The sequence below is a fragment of the Cajanus cajan genome, chromosome 6, assembly GCF_000230855.2.
Source record: "Cajanus cajan strain Asha chromosome 6, NIPB_CcT2T_4, whole genome shotgun sequence".
NCBI classification, from domain to species: Eukaryota; Viridiplantae; Streptophyta; class Magnoliopsida; order Fabales; family Fabaceae; genus Cajanus; species Cajanus cajan.
In genome coordinates this window covers 2577446-2595653 of record NC_138522.1, presented here as the reverse complement: position 1 = coordinate 2595653, position 18208 = coordinate 2577446, and the positions used below count along the sequence as shown (strand labels likewise).

Sequence of the window (18208 nt, the reverse complement as noted above, 5' to 3'; positions counted from 1 at the left end):
TTTTGACATGTTTAGTCCGATCATCAAACCTATTACACTCAGAGTTGTGTTGACTATTGTTATTTACAAGAAGTGGCCCATACATCAAATTGATATTGATAACGCTTTTCTTAATGGAGATCTAAAAGAAGACATATACATGCAGCAACCTACAATGTTTCAATCAAATAATACAAGTCTTGTATGCAAGTTAAAGAAGGATATTTACGGGTTAAAACAGGCTCCAAGAGCCTAGTTTGAAAAACTGGCCTCTACTCTCAAATACTTTTGATTCAAGCAAGCTAGATGTTATACCTCCCTTAAATATGTTGATGATATAATCATCACCAACAACTCTAAAATTTCCATTGATTACTTAATTTCTAAACTAAAGACTAAATTTTCCCTTAAAGATCTAAGACCTCTACACTATTTCCTTGGCATACAAGTTCAAAGGGACATAGATGGAAACCTGCATCTCAATCAGACAAAATACATTGCTAACCTTTTAACCAGACAAAACATGTTAACTACCAAACCTGTTAAAACTCCTCTTGCCTCTAGCTGCAAACTTGTGTCAAATGGAACCATAAAAGCTTTTGATCCAGCTCTATACAAAAGTGTGGTAGGTGCTTTACAATATACAACAATCACTCGTCCAGATATAGCTTACACTATGAATAAGCTCTACCATTTCATGCACAAACCCTTGGAGGAGCACTGGAAATCTACTAAAAGAGTTTTAAGATATTTGGCAGGAACACTTGATTATGGTCTTCATTTCAAAGCTTCACAACCTCTAGATATAAGTGGATATAGTGACTTTGATTGGGCTGCAGACCCAACAAATATGAAATCAACCACATGTTATTGTCTCTATCTTGGATCAAACATTATTTCATGGCAACCTAATAAACAAAAGGTGCTATCCCAAAGTAGTACAGAAGAAGAATTCAGCAGTTTGGCATCCCTATCTGCAAAAATTTCCTACATACAATCCTTACTCAATGAACTACAAATTCCTCTAAAAAGAACACCTATTGTATGGTGTGACAATATGTGAGCAGTGCTATTAATAGCTAATTCTGTCCTTCACAATAAAAATTAAACATTTTGAATTGGATATTTGGTTCATTAGAGAAAGAGTTGCTACAGGCAAATTGATAATAAAATACATTCTTTCCAAATTTCAAATTGCAGATTTATTAACAAAGGCTCCTACAACAACTATTTTTTGGATTTGCGACCCAAACTCAAAGTATCACTACAAGAAAAATGCAAATTATCGACGGATATAAATCTGTCAAAAAATTTATATTTTCGATAGATTTTACTGACAAAAAAAATTCGTAGGAAAAGTTATATTACTGACGGATAATTTCTGCCAAATACAAATCTGTCAAAGAATTTATATTTTTGACGGATACAAATCTGTCAAAAAATTTATATTTCCAACAGATATATCTATCGATAATTTCCAATGGATTTATTCGTCGATAATTTCTGACAGATATAAATCTATTAGAAAACTTATATTTCTAATGAAAAAAATTCGTAAGAAAAGTTATACTACTCATGAAATATTTTTGACTAATTTATATTTGTCAAAAAAATGTAATAATTTTTTGACGATAATTGACAATCATATATTAAAAAAGATCAATAAAATTTTAAATATATATATATATAGAGAGAGAGAGAGAGAAAAGGAATCAAATGACTTACAAAGTAACTCTTTGTAAAGTTACTTCGCTCAATAACTCATGGTACATGTTGAATTTCATTGATTCAACTATTAAATTAAAAGTTATTAAATTTTACTAATAATTAATATAGAAAAAATTGATTAGCTTTGGAATAAATTATTTGCTAATAATATAATTAAAAGATTAATTATTTTAAATTATTTAACTTGAATCTTATTGATAATTTATAATATGATCTTAATAATTTTGTATAACTAATATCTGGTTTTTAATTTGATATAAACATAATATGATATAATTAGATAAGATTTTAAATTAGTATTTTATTAATGGTTAATAATTAGAAAATAAAACAGGGATAAATACATCTTTTGAATTTTATATCTTATATTTAAGATAAATAAATATATTAAGTTGAATAATAATTTACCGACGGATTATTCTCGTTGGAAATTTGCGTCTTTCTTATAATGTATATCAGAAACCTACTGAGTTTGAAAGGAGGTATAAGGAAACCAAATGTGAATTAAGAGTTAATTTTCTTACTCCCATATTTTAGGAGATATATATGTTTCAGTTAGTTGTAATATTACAACCCTTTAAATACTCTCATCCTCTTATATTTCATTAACTCAATAATAATTTGATTTCAGCCTTCTATTCTTCCTTTCTCTTACTGTAATTTCTCGTTACAAATACCATCTTAACAATGGTTTTTAAGTCTTCATAATTAAAATCAGTGGAATTTCCAATTAATTTAATTCACGTATATCGATTATTTTTTGTGTTGATTGAACATGCAGTGGGTATTTTTAGGATGGACAGACGAGGAATCTAAGCTAGTGCTGCAGAATTGTTACAAGGCACTTCCAGATGAGGGAAAAATAATAGTTTGCGAACCCGTGCTACCGGAGCTAATAGACGAGAGTCACCGAACAAGAGCATTACTGAGTGGTGACATATTCGTAATGATAATGTACATAACTAAGGGAAAGCATAGAACTGAACAACAATTCAAACAGCTTGGTCTTTCTGCTGGTTTTTCTCGATTTCGTGCCTTCTATATTGATTCTTATTTTGCTATACTCGAGTTTCACAAGTGAGGAGTAGCTAGCCTTTGAACTCTATGTGATGTTACTAATTAAGTCTACTAACACCATGAATGGTGGGCAAAAATTAAATCATGAGACTGCTCCATGATTATATGAATAAATCTTCCTCCTAATAATAAATTTGGAATTGAGTCCCTCATTTTTTTTTGGGTAATTGAAGAAAAATAAAACAAAACAACCAGAAAAACAAGATTACATGCGCAAGAACTTGGTGTCTACTTCATCGACATGAAGCGCAAAACTAATACTAGGAGGGAGTCTTCTAAAACTTGTAATGGGATAGAAATGAAATGTCATACCCCATCTGTGCTCTTCATAATTCCACCGAAACCAACTTGATCATGATTACTAGTGTAACTACTGTCGACATTCTCCACCATTATGTCATCCTGGAAAGCATGTCACATTGTCATTTTTTTTGGTAATTGAAGAAAAATAAAACAAAACAACCAGAAAAACAAGATTACATGCGCAAGAACCTAGTGTCTACTTCATCCACATGAAGCGCAAAACTAATACTAGGAGGGAGTCTTCTAAAACTTGTAATGGGATAGAAATGAAATGTCGTACCCCATTTGTGCTCTTCATAAGTCCATCGAAACTAACTTGATCAGGATTGCCAGTGTAATTGTTGTCGACATTCTCCACCATTATGTCATCCTAGAAAGTATGTCATATTGTCATTTTTTTTTGGTAATTGAAGAAAAATAAAACAAAACAACCAGAAAAACAAGATTACATGCCTAAGAACCTGGTGTCTACTTCATCGGCATGAAGCGCAAAACTAATACTAGGAGGGAGTCTTCGAAAACTTGTAATGGGATAGAAATGAAATGCCATACCCCGTCTGTGCTCTTCATAAGTCCACCGAAACCAACTTGATTAGGATTGCCAGTGTAACTACTGTCGACGTTCTCCACCATTATGTCATCCTGGAAAGTATTTTACATTGTCATTTTTTTTGGTAATTGAAGAAAAATAAAACAAAACAACCAGAAAAACAAGATTACATGCGCAAGAACTTGGTGTCTACTTCATCGACATGAAGTGCAAAACTAATACTAGGAGGGAGTCTTCTAAAACTTGTAATAGGATAGAAATGAAATGCCATACCCGATTTGTGCTCTTCATAAGTCCACCGAAACCAACTTGATCAAGATTGTCAGTGAAACTGTTGTCGACATTCTCCACCATTATGTCATCCTGGAAAGTATGTCACATCGTCAATGGACCCAACATTTAGGAGAATTTGTGGCATAGTAGCGACCTATCTCATTTGTTGGATAAGGGCAGTATTAAACAATGAGGGGTTCTCATTGGAAAAAACTTGGGCATTTCGGGATCTTCATGTCCACCAAATGATAGTTAGGGATGTGAATATGTTAAATTAGGCTAAATTTCAAATATATAGCTTAGACTCGTTATATAAAATTAGTCTAAATTCGGTCTATTAATATTTATCATAAATTTTATTTATAAGTCTAAGCTAACTTTTTTAAAGTTTGATTTAACCTATTAACTTATTTAAATTATTAATATTAATTATGTCAATAAAATTAATTTTTAAAAATAAATAAAATTATTTTTAAAATCTACTCAATATTATTAAAATTTAAATTTTAAAAGAAATATAGGAGAAATTTTGAATCATTTTCTATTGAAAGAATAATTCATGTATACTTATGTATATTGATGTACACTCATACACAGATCTTAAACTTATAAACTAGTTATTAATATTAATTGGGTTCTCAATTATTATTATTATTATTATTATTATATATAATTTTATGAAACAAATAAAAATTGTATCCTTTAACTATTTTCTATTTATCATTTTATAGGTCTTTAGAAGCAAGCTTGATGTTGCAGGGACTTCCTTTGAAAGTTAGGAAGAAGCTCCAATATATTGCCCCTAAAATAAGTCAACTATCAACCATATAGTAGTCAAAGTTCAATTAAAATATATTTTACGTATGATTTATTTATGTTTTATATTCACTAAATTATAGTAAGCACGTCAAGTTAGTAATCATAAGTGCGACTATTAATATTAATAATTATTATAATATATATATATAATTTTATGAAACAAAAATTGTATTCTTTAACTATTTTCTATTTATCATTTATTTTCATAAGTCTTTGGAAGCAAGCTTGATATTGTAGGGGCTTCCTTTGAAAGTTAGGAAGAAGACTCAATATATTGCCCCTAAAATAAGTCAACTATCAACCAAATAGTATAGTCAAAGTTCAATTAAAATATATTTTAAATATGATTTATTTATGTTTTATATTCACTAAATTATAGTAAGTACGTCAAGTTGGTAATCATAAGTGTGACTATTACATGATAAATGCACATGCTCACCATCATTACTGACAACATTACAAAGTCATGGAGAAAGGTAATATATTTTTAAATTAAATTAATTACATTAAATGATTATGCAAAAGTTTAATGATCAATTAATGTTTAACTTATCTCTATTTTGAATTAATTGTGTAGATATTCAAAAATTCAACTCCATTTGCTTATGAAGACATGAAAGATATCCACAGAAGATGGACTTTTTTTTTTCTTGAGGCAATTGAAGGTTGATTTATGTTTTTCTAAATTCTTTTAGTTTTCTTTTTGTACATTGACTAGTTTAGTTTAGATTCATTGTTATTTGATAATATTTGTATTATGTTATAGTAATTGTGATGGAAATCTAATCCCCAAAGATCCCTTTGGAAGAGGTAAGACCAAGAAGGGTGAAGGTTGATCCAAGGAGGCTCACACTTGAAGACCATTGGGCCTTTAACTAGGTCCATGGTTAGGAGGCTAAAGGAGGCATCTAGAGAGGAGGTGCTTCTTAGACCTATGCTCAATATGAGTATTGAGTATGATTCCTCTTTTTAGTCTCATAGTCTCTATTGTACATACATTGTATAGTTTGATTTCTTGTACCTTGTATATAGTATATACTTGTATAGGTGTATTTTTGCCTTTGTATTTGTGAGGCACTTTATTTCTTTTTATTAGCTATTGTATATTGTTTCTAGGGTAGGTTACTTGGACACTTTGACTCCATTTAACCTAATCTAGAAATACACTCTTTTCTTAGTTTTCTAGTAGTAGGATTGGGAGTGACATTAGTAAGCTAGAGAGTGTAACTAGCAAGCTAGAGAGTGTTACTAGCAATTGGACCTAGAGATGGGCCTAGGCAAAATTTTACATATTAGACTCATTTTACTCCTAATTTTTCATAGATTTGATTTAGCTAGGTTTCATTCACATTGGATGAATCTAACTAAACCAAATCAACATTTTTTCAAAACCGGTTGGAGTAAAATAAAGTCCATGAGCCGCCCACCTTGATTTGTGTTCACATTGCTTGTTCACACTCAAGCTTAGAAGCTTGAAGCACAAGCTTCTCCTTAGCTTGCTTACCAAGCAAGCTAAGTGAGTAGCTTGCTCTCCAAGCCTCTAGACCATGGATGGTTAGCTAGACCTTACCATGGTTCCTAGTGAACCACGGTTAAGGCTAGCTTGCTCTCCAAGCTTCCTACTCCTATATTTTCGTTTTTCCTTCATTATAAAACAATTTTGGAGATATTGAGATTTCATTTCTGAATAATTGTTCAGATTTCTCTCTTCTAAAAGTCCCTAAACCTCTTTGATATTCATCCAATTCTCTTATCCCTTCACTAGAAGAGTGTGGTGAGAATTGAAGAGACTTATCTCTTCATCAAGGAGTGGCGTCTCTTGGGAGATTTCTCCACCAAACCATGGTGGTTCTAAGGTCTCCTCCTCCATTGGAGACCTTAGCAAAGCTTAGGAAGAATCAAGGAGCCAAAGATCTAGGGAGGAACTTGAAGAGGATTCACATCAATCCGGATTCTCCAACAAGTTTTCCATCAAATTGTCATTATTATTAATTAATGACAATTATTGTTAAATTTAACTTTCTTGTTAACTCTCTTAATTAGTTTGCTATGTAGTTTAATTTGTACATTTTTAATTTAAATAATAGATATTATATTTTATACTTGTATTGAATTGGACAATAATATGTTGTTTTGAACTATCTGAAATGTATTTCTGTTGTGCAAGTTTTGAAAAGTTTAAAAAATGAATAGGATATTAAAAAAATTACACATTCTATGATGGATGTAACGTTTTCTGACATAGAAAGTGCACCTTCTATGACAGGTAATAGCATACCCGTCATAGAATATAGGTGTTAATGTATTAATATTCATCTTGACCTACACTTACTATGAGAGACACTAACCATACAACATAGAAAGTGAACTTTTTATGTTAGATATTGATCCGTCATATATAGAATGTGCAAACATTTTATGTTATCAAGATCTATTACATTCCTGATCAACAAAAAATATCCAAAATACCCATCATAAAAGGTGATTGCCATAATAATATACCTAAGTTTACTTCCACCGTAAATTTGCAATCCATTAAATAAGTTGTCTCTAATATTTCATTTCCTCATATTTTTCAACAAAAATAAGTCACTTTCTTAGAAAATATATATATCCTAATTTAATATACTACATAAGGAATCTTATTAAATTTTTACTAGAAAGTATATTTAATATTAGATGATTAATAGGAGTCTTATTTAATTTCTATACAAAGCAAAAGAACATGGTCATTGTTTAGAAAACACTGGTTTTGTATCAAACACAACATTTTTCAAAATATAAATAAGATTAATTCAATTATATGAATATTCATCTATAGTTCTGTATGTAGTCAAGATTAATGATGATAAGATTCATTCCATTGACCGAGATATCAAATGCAAGAAAAATAAGTTATTTTTAAGAAAATATGCAATATAAGATACTTAATCAATTATTATAAAAAAGGGTCATGTATACTTTTAATATTTTTAATATATATATTAAATGTGATTAACTAAATTATATGCATTTAGCTCTAAAGTCCAAAGGCTAATATTATTCATTAATTTTACAACCCTTAACATTGACTATACGTATCTCCTTATGGTAGGTTTTTTTTAGTAAATCATAAATAGAAATTCATTTAAAATAATGAATCCCACCGGAACAAAAAAATTTCCTTGGTTCATGAACTACTGCACGCAAATTAGCAATGCCAAATGTATATAATATAAACTTTGGAAGCCTTTGAACATAAACAAGTAATTGTGAGTAATATCGATCAAGAAAGTTAAGAAAATGGAGGAAGCAACAGTGGTAATTGTGGGTGGAGGTCCTGGTGGGCTTGCAATTTCAGCATGCCTATCAGAAAAGTGTATCTCTCACATAATACTTGAGAAAGAGGATTGTAGTGTCTCTCTTTGGAGAAAAAATGCTTATGATAGAGTAAACCTTCATTTGGCTAGCGAGTTTTGCTCTTTGCCTCTCATGCCTCACCCACCTTCAGCCCCAACATTCCTATCCAAAGCAGACTTTCTTCAATACATAGACACATACATTGCACGTTTCAACATAAACCCTCTTTACTCTCGTTTTGTTGAGTCTGCCAAGTACGATCAAGTTGGGAACAAGTGGAGGGTAGAAGCAAAGAACACTCAAGAAGACAAGGTGGAAGTTTACGTGGCTAAGTTTCTTGTGATTGCCACAGGTGAAAACAGTGAAGGCTATATTCCTAATGTGCCAGGACTAGGAAGCTTTGAAGGAGAGATAGTGCACTCCAAATACTACAAATCAGGTTCAAAATATGAATCCAAAGAGGTTTTAGTAGTTGGTTGTGGTAACTCTGGCATGGAGATTGCTTATGATCTCCAAGATTTTGGTGCAAGAACTTCTATTGTTATCCGAAACCCGGTAAAAAATATTTATTTATTTTATTCCCGTATATAGTATAGATTAATTTCCTTCTACATAAAATTAAAATGTTTATGATTAATATAATTTGTAGGTTCATGTCCTCACCAAAGAATTGATTCATCAAGGTATGTGTGCGCTGAAGCATTTATCGGTTGATGTTGTGGACACTATGGTTACCTTTTTGGCAGACATGGAATATGGCGATCTCTCTGAGTATGGAATTTATCGCCCCAAAAAGGGACCATTCTATCTTAAGGGTGTTATTGGAAGGTCTCCAGTTATCGATGTCGGAACCATTGCAAAGATTAAGGATGGGGCAATTAAGGTACTCACAAGTCACAACCATGCATGCAATTGTTATGTAGTTTTAAAAATAAAAGATTCTTAGAATGCATACCTTCTCAGCAATCGAAAACATTTTTTCAGTGATGATATTTAAGTACAAATTTCTTCAACTTTTTATCTTAATAATTGACGATATAAATATATTATTCTTAAGAAATTTTTTAATTGAATCAAAGCAAAATTTATAATTAATAGTTGAGATTGGAACTTTTCTTTAATTACAATATTAAATTTCACTTTAGTATTGGGATCTCCTAATTCAAGATTTTTCTTATGAACTCTCAACAGGTAATTCCTTCTCCTATAGCGGGAATTGAGAACAAGAAAGTCATTTTTGGAAATAATGAAACAAAAGAGTTTGATGCGATCGTTTTTGCTACTGGCTATAGAAGCATAGTTAATATGTGACTTAAGGTATGAGATATATAAGTTGTAGTTATTAATATGTAATTTTTTAGCAAAAGTTTTATTTTTTTCAAATCTCTTAAACAAATTCTAATATTCCACTCCTTATCTACATTGCCAAATAGTAAAGAATATATTTACCCATTTAGTCAAGCAAAAAGATAATATATAGTAATTAAGAATGATTTTAATTAATTGATTGGTGTTAATTTATATTGCAGGATTACAAATATATTCTAAACGATGAGGGGATGCCAAAAAATGAATTTCCAAATCACTGGAAAGGTGAATATGGATTGTATTGCACAGGACTGTCAAAAAGAGGTTTATTTGGAGTTAAAATGGATGCTGAAGCTATTGTCGATGATATCAATCAAACTCTTAACTTACATTAGAAAGTGTCTTTCCTACGAGTCTCTTGCACATAATTTTCATAAATGAGATTACAATATATTAGTTATGATGAATATATTTTTAATTTCATGTATTGTAGTACTACATGAAAACTAAAGGACCCATGATATGTAAATTCATCATATAATAGTGAAGTTGAATAAAATGTTTCAAAATTTTCTTTCAATGTGCTTAAAAGTTCTAAAAGAATGCATCTCATTAAATTCATCTTTCATTCACTCCATAGCTACATAACAACTTATTTCGATGATTAACATTGTTTATATCTTTACCATAACCATTAAACAGTGAGATGTAGTGGGGTAACAATGGATATAGATTGAGGAAATTAGTGGTTCGAAAATTTTCTGCAATAAATATTCATTATTAAAGTAACAATATTTAATATTACTTAAAATGAAAATTTTATATTGGTTATAGAATTGTTGATGTTGATCATACTCTTGTAGAACGAAAATTATTTTTTCTACCTGACATGAAATCGATGTAAAAAACACTACCTCCACTTTTAAGTTTGTCACAATATTTTATGTTTGTGATTAGTTTGGATGTTGTCTTAACAATGTCCAAACATGTAAAATTAAATTTATCTTTAATTATTTGACTAATGATACTATCTTTATGTATATAATCAATTAGTGTATAAGATAAATTTTTAAGAGAGATTTCTAAAGAGATTTTTAGAAATTTTTAAAAATATTCTTTGATGAGATATTACTTAATTAGAATAAATTTCTTGCAAGATTCTTTGAAATATGACTTATGTATTTATACATTCATGTATCTAGGAAGAATTGAATGACACAAAAAGATAGTTCTTTTATAGATAAGATTTGTTTAAAAAAGCATACTTGAAAGGAAATTGTGAGAAATAATTGTGGCAAAAAGGGCAAGAATTGGGAGAAGAAAATGGTCAAATGCAACACACATTTCAAGCTGAGAATGAGTTTTCTTATAAATATAAATAATAAATATGAAAAAAAAAATTATGTTTTCAAATTATTGTTGTAAAGATAAGTACATCTATGAATTCTAAAATAAAATTATGATAATAAATATAGAGACCCAACAATATGAAAGATAGAGAGTAGGAACTCGAAATATAAAGATAGTAGGCGCGCAAGAGCCCTAAATACAAAAGTAACAAGTATAAAGACTCAAAACATAAAAGCAATGTGTATTGAACCAAGCCAAAAGATAAAAATAGTAGAAAAATCGACACAAAACATATACTAGTGTGAGGATCCAAAACATACAAGCGATGAACGAAGAAACCTAAAATATAAAAGCAACGGGTGTGGAAACATAAAAATAGCATACGCAAAATAACATTTTTGCTTGTTTCTCTTTTATTCATTTTTATGTTGGACTTTTTTTTTTTGGAAAGCAACAATTTTATTAAATAAAGTCAATTGCGCACAAGAAGTGCCAATTGAGATAAGTACAATAGTATCATTGAATCCACATTTCAATACTGTAATGTCAAAGAATAGCAAATACATAGATTCACTCACAGCAAATTGCAGTATTGTAGCAAACACATAGATTTTTATGTTGGACTTGCTGATTCAAAGTCATCAAATTATGTGAGATAGGAGAAAAAATAATTGACACAGAAGTAAAAATAGAGAAATAATGACACAAAATTAAGTGTCCAAAATTATTGATAAAATCCTTTCTGTACCAACCTGACTTAAAGCCGAGTTTAACCGAGCTCATAGCACGGCTTGACCGAGATCATAGCTCGGGCAAGTTGATGATAATACATGCCGAGCTGAGTTGACGTAAAGATTATATGTGTTACACTAGGCATAAAGAAGGGCAATATATCTCAATATGTTAATGACATTGAATACATCATTTATGATAATCGGCTCAACTGCCGAGAAGGAAATAACCGCGTAAGCAGTTATGCAGTTACCTGAGGAATAACCACAAAGAATAGGTAAGGATATAATGATAAACATGAGGGATATTCAGATAACTAACTTGATCGTCGGAGTCCTTTTTGCAGGTACATCCAAGGTGCATGAGGAAAAGATCAACCGAGAAGTCTAATCTTGGAGACTAACTTCATTCAATTCCTTACAAGAGCAAAACCGAGATGAAGAGGAAGGATGTAATTTCCCCGAGCTAAGAACCAACCTGATTCTTGTAAGAACATTTGGCACTAGAAGGAGGGCCTGGTAAAACTTTTCCTCCTTCACCCTTATGGTTTCAACCTGAAGTCAAACCAACAGAGCGACAAGTATACCGCGTCCAAACACACCAAATATGGAAGATAATTCGGCCCTGCGACGGTTACTTGAACAGATAGAATTGATGCAACAACAACATACGGCGGCGATGGAAAATCTTCGTAAATAGCATGAAGCCGACTTGCAACAGTTACGTGTCGTACATGTCGCGTTCAGAGCCCAATGGCAGCAAAATCAACCGCCACCATACACTCACCACGCCAGCCATGTTCCTCCTACTGCAGAAGAGCATTAATCTTCTCCCAATCCTACATACCCTCCAAAACCCAGTCGGACTCATCGATCTGAACACACTCACATCAGTCGTCCTATGTATGATCCTCATTCCACTCGACGACATCCCTTCGTTGATGGAATCATGGAAGTCCCTCTTCCACCTGCTTGGAAACCGTTAAACATTGACCGATACGACGGAACCACTAATCCCGACGAGCACATCGACGCATATGTTACCTAGATCAACCTTTACACGAATGATGACGCCATCATGTGCCATGTATTTCCAACCTCACTCAAAGGGGCTGCCCTTAGTTGGTACACACAACTACCACTCAGATCTGTTGATAATTTTGACACCTTGGTTCGCCTTTTCTCTGCCCAATATGCCACTAGCAGACCTCATCACATTACTTCGGCCGCGTTGTCCAACCTGCGACAACAAGACGATGAATCTTTGAGGCATTTTATGGAACATTTTGCTAGCGTTTCCATCAAAATCCGTAACCTTAATCCTGAAGTCACCCTCCATTCTATGCTTATGGCACTCAAGCCCGGACCCTTTGTTGATAGCCTTTGCTGACACCAGCCAGCAAGTATGGACGAACTTAGAGCACGCGCGGCCGGATACATCCAAATGGAAGAACATGCTGAATTCTGTAACCATATTCGAGATGGCCTCACTGTCAAGGGAGAATCGAGTAGTAAGGAGAAGCAAAAAAGTCACTTCGATCAAAGATCTAAAAGACCTCGTCAAGCACGAGGTCCCAGGTATGATTTTTACACACCCCTTAATGCTCCTCGAGTTAACATTTTAGAGGAAGCTAACCATGCAGATCTGATCTCCTTACCCCCCCGGCATATAACTCGGCCAATGCCGACAAGAGCAAACATTATCGCTATCACAGGAATTACGGACACACAACAGAAGAATGTTGGAGTCTCAAAGACAGGATCGAAGAGTTGATTCAAGCTGGTCAACTTGGGCAATATATCCAACGTGGCCAAGCTTCTCGAGGAGGTTTCCGAGGACGTGGCAGAGGACGAGGTACATATTCGAATCGATATCAAGGACGACATCAAGGTTACCCAGGCCGATCTGAACAAAGCAATTATGATCAAGCAAATGCACGAGAAGAAAACAAGCCGAGTACAAATAGTACCGACCCGCAACACATAGACAAATCTTCAGAAGGAAATAACATACGCGGATTCATCAATACCATTGTTGGAGGATTTGCCGGAGGAGGAAGTTCAAATTCCGCCAGGAAGCGACATTTATGCAATGTCCAAAATGTCAACAATTGTCACAACTCGGAATCTAAGCCAGCCACACCAACTACTCCCATTGTTTTCACCGATGACGACTATGAAGGCATAAGCCTAAACCAGGATGATCCTATGGTCATCTCAGTCAAGGTTGCTAATTGGGAGGTTCAAAAAATGTTGATCGACCAAGGTAGCTCTGCTGATGTGTTGTATTGGCCCACCTTCCTGAAACATGACATTCCTCACAGCAAGATTCAACCATATTCCGAACCTCTTGTTGGGTTCGCAGGTGAGTGAGTCCATACTCGTGGTTTCATTGAATTATTAACTTCGTTTGGCACAGGTCAAAATTCAAGGAGAATCTTGGTGAAGTACCTGTTGGTCGATGTCGTCACTTCTTACAATATTCTTATTAGGAGGCCAACATTAAATCAATTAGGAGCAATTGTGTCAACACCCTATTTAACTATGAAGTTCCCAGGCACAAATGGCCATATAATAGCTGTAAAAGCCAACCAACAGATAGTAAGAAAATGCTATGCGGAAAGCTTGAAGATCACACCTACCAATCTTCAACTCGAGATGTCAACCTCTACTATCGTGGCTCATATCGGCACAGAGGAGATAGCCGACCTGGATCCTCGAGTCGATATGCATGACCACCGACCTGATCCTATTGACGATTTAATTTATTTTTAGATTGGCAAGAAACCGAATCATTGTACCAAGATTAGAAAACATATTGCAACTAATCTTCAAGGTAAAATCATGTCAATTCTTACTAAAAATGTTGACCTCTTTGCATGGAGTAGTGCAGATATGCCTGGAATAGATCCCAACTTCATTTGCCACCGATTAGCCATTCACAAAGAAGCAAGGCCTGTATCTCAAAAACAACAGAAAATCGGTGGTGAAATGAGAGAAGCTGTCAAGGCTGAAACGAAAAAACTCTTGAGTGCAGGGTTTATCAGAGAAATCAAATATACCACTTGGCTAGCCAACGTGGTAATGGTCAAAAAATCCAATGGTAAATGGCGCATGTGTGTTGATTACACTGATTTGAACAAAGCCTGCCCAAAAGACGCGTACCCACTTCCCAGTATTGACAGATTAGTTGACGGAGCCTCTGGATATGCCATGCTCAGTTTCTTGGACACCTACTCAGGTTACAATCAAATCTTGATGTACCCTCCAGATGAAGAACACACTGCTTTTATCATAGAGCAAGCCAATTTCTATTACCATGTTATGCCCTTTGGACTCAAGAATGCAGGAGCTACTTATCAAAGACTCATGGACAAGGTCTTCACAAACTAGATTGGCCGTAATCTGGAAGTGTATGTTGATGATATGGTTATTAAGACAAAATCCACCAAAAATCACGTCCATGATCTGCAGGAGATTTTCAAGCAAATCCGAAAACATAACATGAGGTTAAATCTGGAAAAATGTGTCTTTGGAGTCCACGAAGGCAAATTTTTAGGATTCATGATCACTTGTAGAGGATATGAAGCAAACCCCGACAAGTGTCGAGCATTGATTAACATGAGAAGTCTCAAAAATCACAAAGAAGTGCAGAGGTTGACAGGAAGGCTTGCCTCATTATCTCGCTTCATTCCCAAGTTGGTAGAGAAGGCTAGGCCAATCTTCAACTTACTTAAGAAGCCAAAGGAATTCCATTGGAGCGACCAATACAAGCAAGCTTTTACCGAGTTCAAACAGTTCTTGTCAACTCCTCCTATTTTGTCCAAACCAGATTGCCGAGCTGATCTCCTATTATATCTTGCAGTGGCCGACAACGCCCTCAGCGCAGCACTCGTATAAGAGAACGACAAAAAGCAAACTCTTGTTTATTTCATCAGCCGGGTGCTGCAAGAAATCGAAAGAAGATATCAGACAATAGTTTTGGCTTTAGTGGTCTCGTCTCGCCGACTTCGTCCCTATTTTTAGAGTCACCAAGTTGTTGTTAAGACGGATTATCCTATTAAGCAAATACTCAGAAAACCTGACTTGGTTGGATGGATAATAGCTTGGTCAATTGAACTATCTGGATATGGGATAAAGTATGAAAGCCAAGTACCACTAAAAGCCCAATGTCTTGCTGACTTCGTTGCTGAGCTTACTCCTGTCCCAGCTTTAGATGAACAAATCTGGACGTTGCATGTGGATGGATTGTCTAATGTGAAAGGTAGCAGTGATGGAATTATTCTTGAAGGGCTAAACGAAATGATGCTTGAACTTGCCATCAAGTTTGATTTCAAAGCTACCAATAATCAAGCTGAATATGAAGCTTTGTTAGCAGGTTTAACGCTGGCCAAAGACATTGGAGTTAGAAGATTAAAGTGTTGCACTGATTCCAAGTTGATCACTGAGTAAGTAGGAGGAAGTTACCAAACCAAAGAACCCCAACTTCAAAGGTATAACCTCCTAGTATCTCGTCTAACGTCCTTTTTTGATGTTTTTCAAATAGAACACATTCCAAGAGCACAAAATTCTAGAGCTGATCTGTTATCAAAGCTTGCTAGCACTAAACGCCCTGGCCAACATAAGACCATCATCCAAGAAACAATAGTTGCTCCTAGCTGCCAAGTTACAACAGTCCTTGCTAACAGTCCTTATCATCAAGGTTGGATGGCCGATATCTGGAGATACCTTAAAGAAGGGATTTTACCAGATAATAAGGTGGAAGCTTCCAAAATTAAAACCAAATCATGCCACTTCACGATTGAATCTGATGAATTGTTCAAGCGAGGCTTCTCTATACCTCTCCTCAAATGCTTAGACACGGACCAAGCCAAATATGTAATGGATGAGATCCATCGTGGTATCTGTGGTATGCATTCTAGAGCTCACTATGAGATCGGACTGTAAGTCATATCTCCACTCTTCACTTGACCCATACCTTTCTAAGCCTAAACACCACACCTTCCACTTGTCCCAAACCATGAAAAATTAACCATAACCCTTGCTTTGGTTAAGAGAGCAAACTGATGACATCAAATAAGTTTGGGGGAGTTGAAGAATGGGGAATTTTGGGAAGAAGAAAGTATGTGGTCAGCCATTACAAAACAAAATAATAAAAAAAAGAGAAAAACAAAGCAAAACAAAAACAAAAATATTAAGATGCAAAAATGTAAATATGCATCTCATAAAGGCTAATGGCTTGGATCAGGTAAAGGGCATGTGCCAAATTGTTGTAATGGGGTATGGAGAGGGACATCATTGTAAAATCTTATTTGCTCTCTTAAGCTATAGCACCTTCAATCCTTGAAAAACCATAAAACTGCTACCGCTTGACCCTGCTTGACCCAGATTGCCCTAATAAAGACCTTATGATAAGTGTCTGCATTTGTTTTACCACTGGTTTCATTTGGAAACGAAGAGCAAAGTTGAATTATGTGGCGTGAGTAGTAGACTAGAAAGAAACACTCACCCTGATACACTAGTGTGCATAGAGAGAAACATTTTCCTAGTGAGGATGCATACACAGATAGTCATTACTCTTCTCAGCTCTTTGATCTCTTTTGAAACCTTTGTTTGCACCTTGTCATGTTCTATTGTAATAATTGTGATTGGAAATTCATCTGAGGTTCATGCTTGCAAAAAGAAGATACAAGTGAACTAGGATGTAGAAATTGACTCACTTGCATTGCTTGTTATCTGCTAGATTAATTACCTTTTGCTTGAGGACAAGCAAGGTTCTAAGTTTGGGGGAGTTGTTAAGTCTCAATTTTACTTCTTTTTGGATGAGACTTATTAAACAAATTCCGGTCATCCTCTGAACCATTGCAATATAATTGTTCTCTTTTTGGTTCTTTTTGTGTGCAGATATAACTAACCCAAATTTAGCTAACAATACCTTAATACACCTCATTTTTTGTGCAGGTATTGAGCTAGGGACTTGAGGATTGAAGACTCTTAGGATTGGAAACCTAAGAAGCTAAGGAGCAGAGAAGAGGTTCTGCGCCGGGCTCAATATAACCCGCGCTGGGTGTGACAAAAACAGAGTATTTCATCTCTGCCAGTTATATTGCGCCAGGCGCAAAAGGAATTGAGTCGGGCGCAAAAGGAATTAAGCCGGGCGCAAAAGGAATTGCACCGGGCTTGTGTTGAGACAGAGAGTGCTTGACTTCTCTGGAAGAACTTGTGCCGGGCGCGAAGAATTGTGCGCCGGGCGCGGAACCCTAATCTGATCTCCCAGGCTCGTATTTGAAGCCATTTTCGGGGGAGAAACCTCCATTCTCACATTGGGCGCCTCCAGGAGCTGCGGAAGGGATTCCCAGGGCTTGGGATCGTCCGTGTGCGGATCTTTCCTTCGGTTCTTCATCCTCCTTTCATCTCTATTTTGTATTTGCCCTATTTGTTGAGTGGTTTCACCCATTTTGTGGGGTTAGATGTAGCCAACATACTCTATTGTAATCCTTACGTTTTCAATGATATATATATTTGCTGTTTCATTCATTGTTGTGTTTGTTTCTTTGCTTAATGCTTGCTTTGGATTGATCACCCTTTGCATGATTTAAGGTTCCATTGAGTATTGGGAAATACCTTTGAAATTAGTTCTGGAACATATGCCTAGTGGAGATTGTATCTAGGGATAGAGCTTGACCCATTAGTAGTCTTAAACCCTAGCCCGTAATGCGGGTGTAGGTATTGGGTACTCAAGGGATTGATA

The 18208-nt window shown here is 34.5% G+C and overlaps 3 protein-coding genes across 4 annotated transcripts in view; all 3 read left to right on the top strand.

Annotated features, from left to right (window-relative positions):
- LOC109809850 (nicotinate N-methyltransferase 1) overlaps window positions 1-2839 on the top strand; it is a 43443-nt gene extending 40604 nt beyond the window's left edge. Inside the window, exon 4 of the mRNA XM_083076501.1 lies at window positions 2489-2839. Within this exon, the coding sequence (XP_082932627.1) occupies window positions 2489-2788 (300 nt within the window). The 3' untranslated portion in view covers window positions 2789-2839. The remainder of the gene's footprint in view (window positions 1-2488) is intronic.
- A 4545-nt stretch (window positions 2840-7384) lies between these two features.
- LOC109819364 (putative indole-3-pyruvate monooxygenase YUCCA10) lies at window positions 7385-12753 on the top strand. Of its 2 annotated transcripts, XM_020385074.3 has the most exons (4): window positions 7385-8623; window positions 8718-8951; window positions 9260-9385; window positions 9598-9687. In XM_020385074.3, exons 1-3 carry the CDS (start codon window positions 8012-8014, stop codon window positions 9377-9379), a joined length of 966 nt encoding a protein of 321 aa, XP_020240663.1. In that variant the 5' UTR covers window positions 7385-8011; the 3' UTR covers window positions 9380-9385; window positions 9598-9687. The 2 variants fall into 2 exon arrangements, with proteins under 2 accessions (XP_020240663.1, XP_082932498.1); XM_083076372.1 differs by lacking the exon at window positions 9260-9385 and having other exon boundaries at window positions 9598-12753.
- A 2130-nt stretch (window positions 12754-14883) lies between these two features.
- On the top strand, window positions 14884-16404 carry LOC145949414 (uncharacterized). Its single transcript, XM_083059376.1, has 3 exons — window positions 14884-15351; window positions 15484-15905; window positions 16017-16404. The coding sequence occupies exons 1-3, from the start codon at window positions 14884-14886 to the stop codon at window positions 16402-16404; spliced, it is 1278 nt and encodes a 425-aa protein (XP_082915502.1).
- Window positions 16405-18208: the final 1804 nt, after the last annotated feature.

What these genes read in the sequence shown, in the direction of transcription:
- LOC109819364 (XM_083076372.1), top strand. Translation starts at nt 8,012, where the DNA reads ATGGAGGAAGCAACAGTGGTAATTGTGGGTGGAGGTCCTGGTGGGCTT. An exon ending in CTATTGTTATCCGAAACCCG is followed by an intron (nt 8,624 to 8,717) that starts GTAAAAAATATT and finishes TATAATTTGTAG; the next exon opens with GTTCATGTCCTCACCAAAGA. An exon ending in TTAAGGATGGGGCAATTAAG is followed by an intron (nt 8,952 to 9,597) that starts GTACTCACAAGT and finishes TTTATATTGCAG; the next exon opens with GATTACAAATATATTCTAAA.
- LOC145949414 (XM_083059376.1), top strand. Translation starts at nt 14,884, where the DNA reads ATGGTTATTAAGACAAAATCCACCAAAAATCACGTCCATGATCTGCAG. An exon ending in ACGCCCTCAGCGCAGCACTC is followed by an intron (nt 15,352 to 15,483) that starts GTATAAGAGAAC and finishes CCCTATTTTTAG; the next exon opens with AGTCACCAAGTTGTTGTTAA. An exon ending in GATTCCAAGTTGATCACTGA is followed by an intron (nt 15,906 to 16,016) that starts GTAAGTAGGAGG and finishes ACACATTCCAAG; the next exon opens with AGCACAAAATTCTAGAGCTG.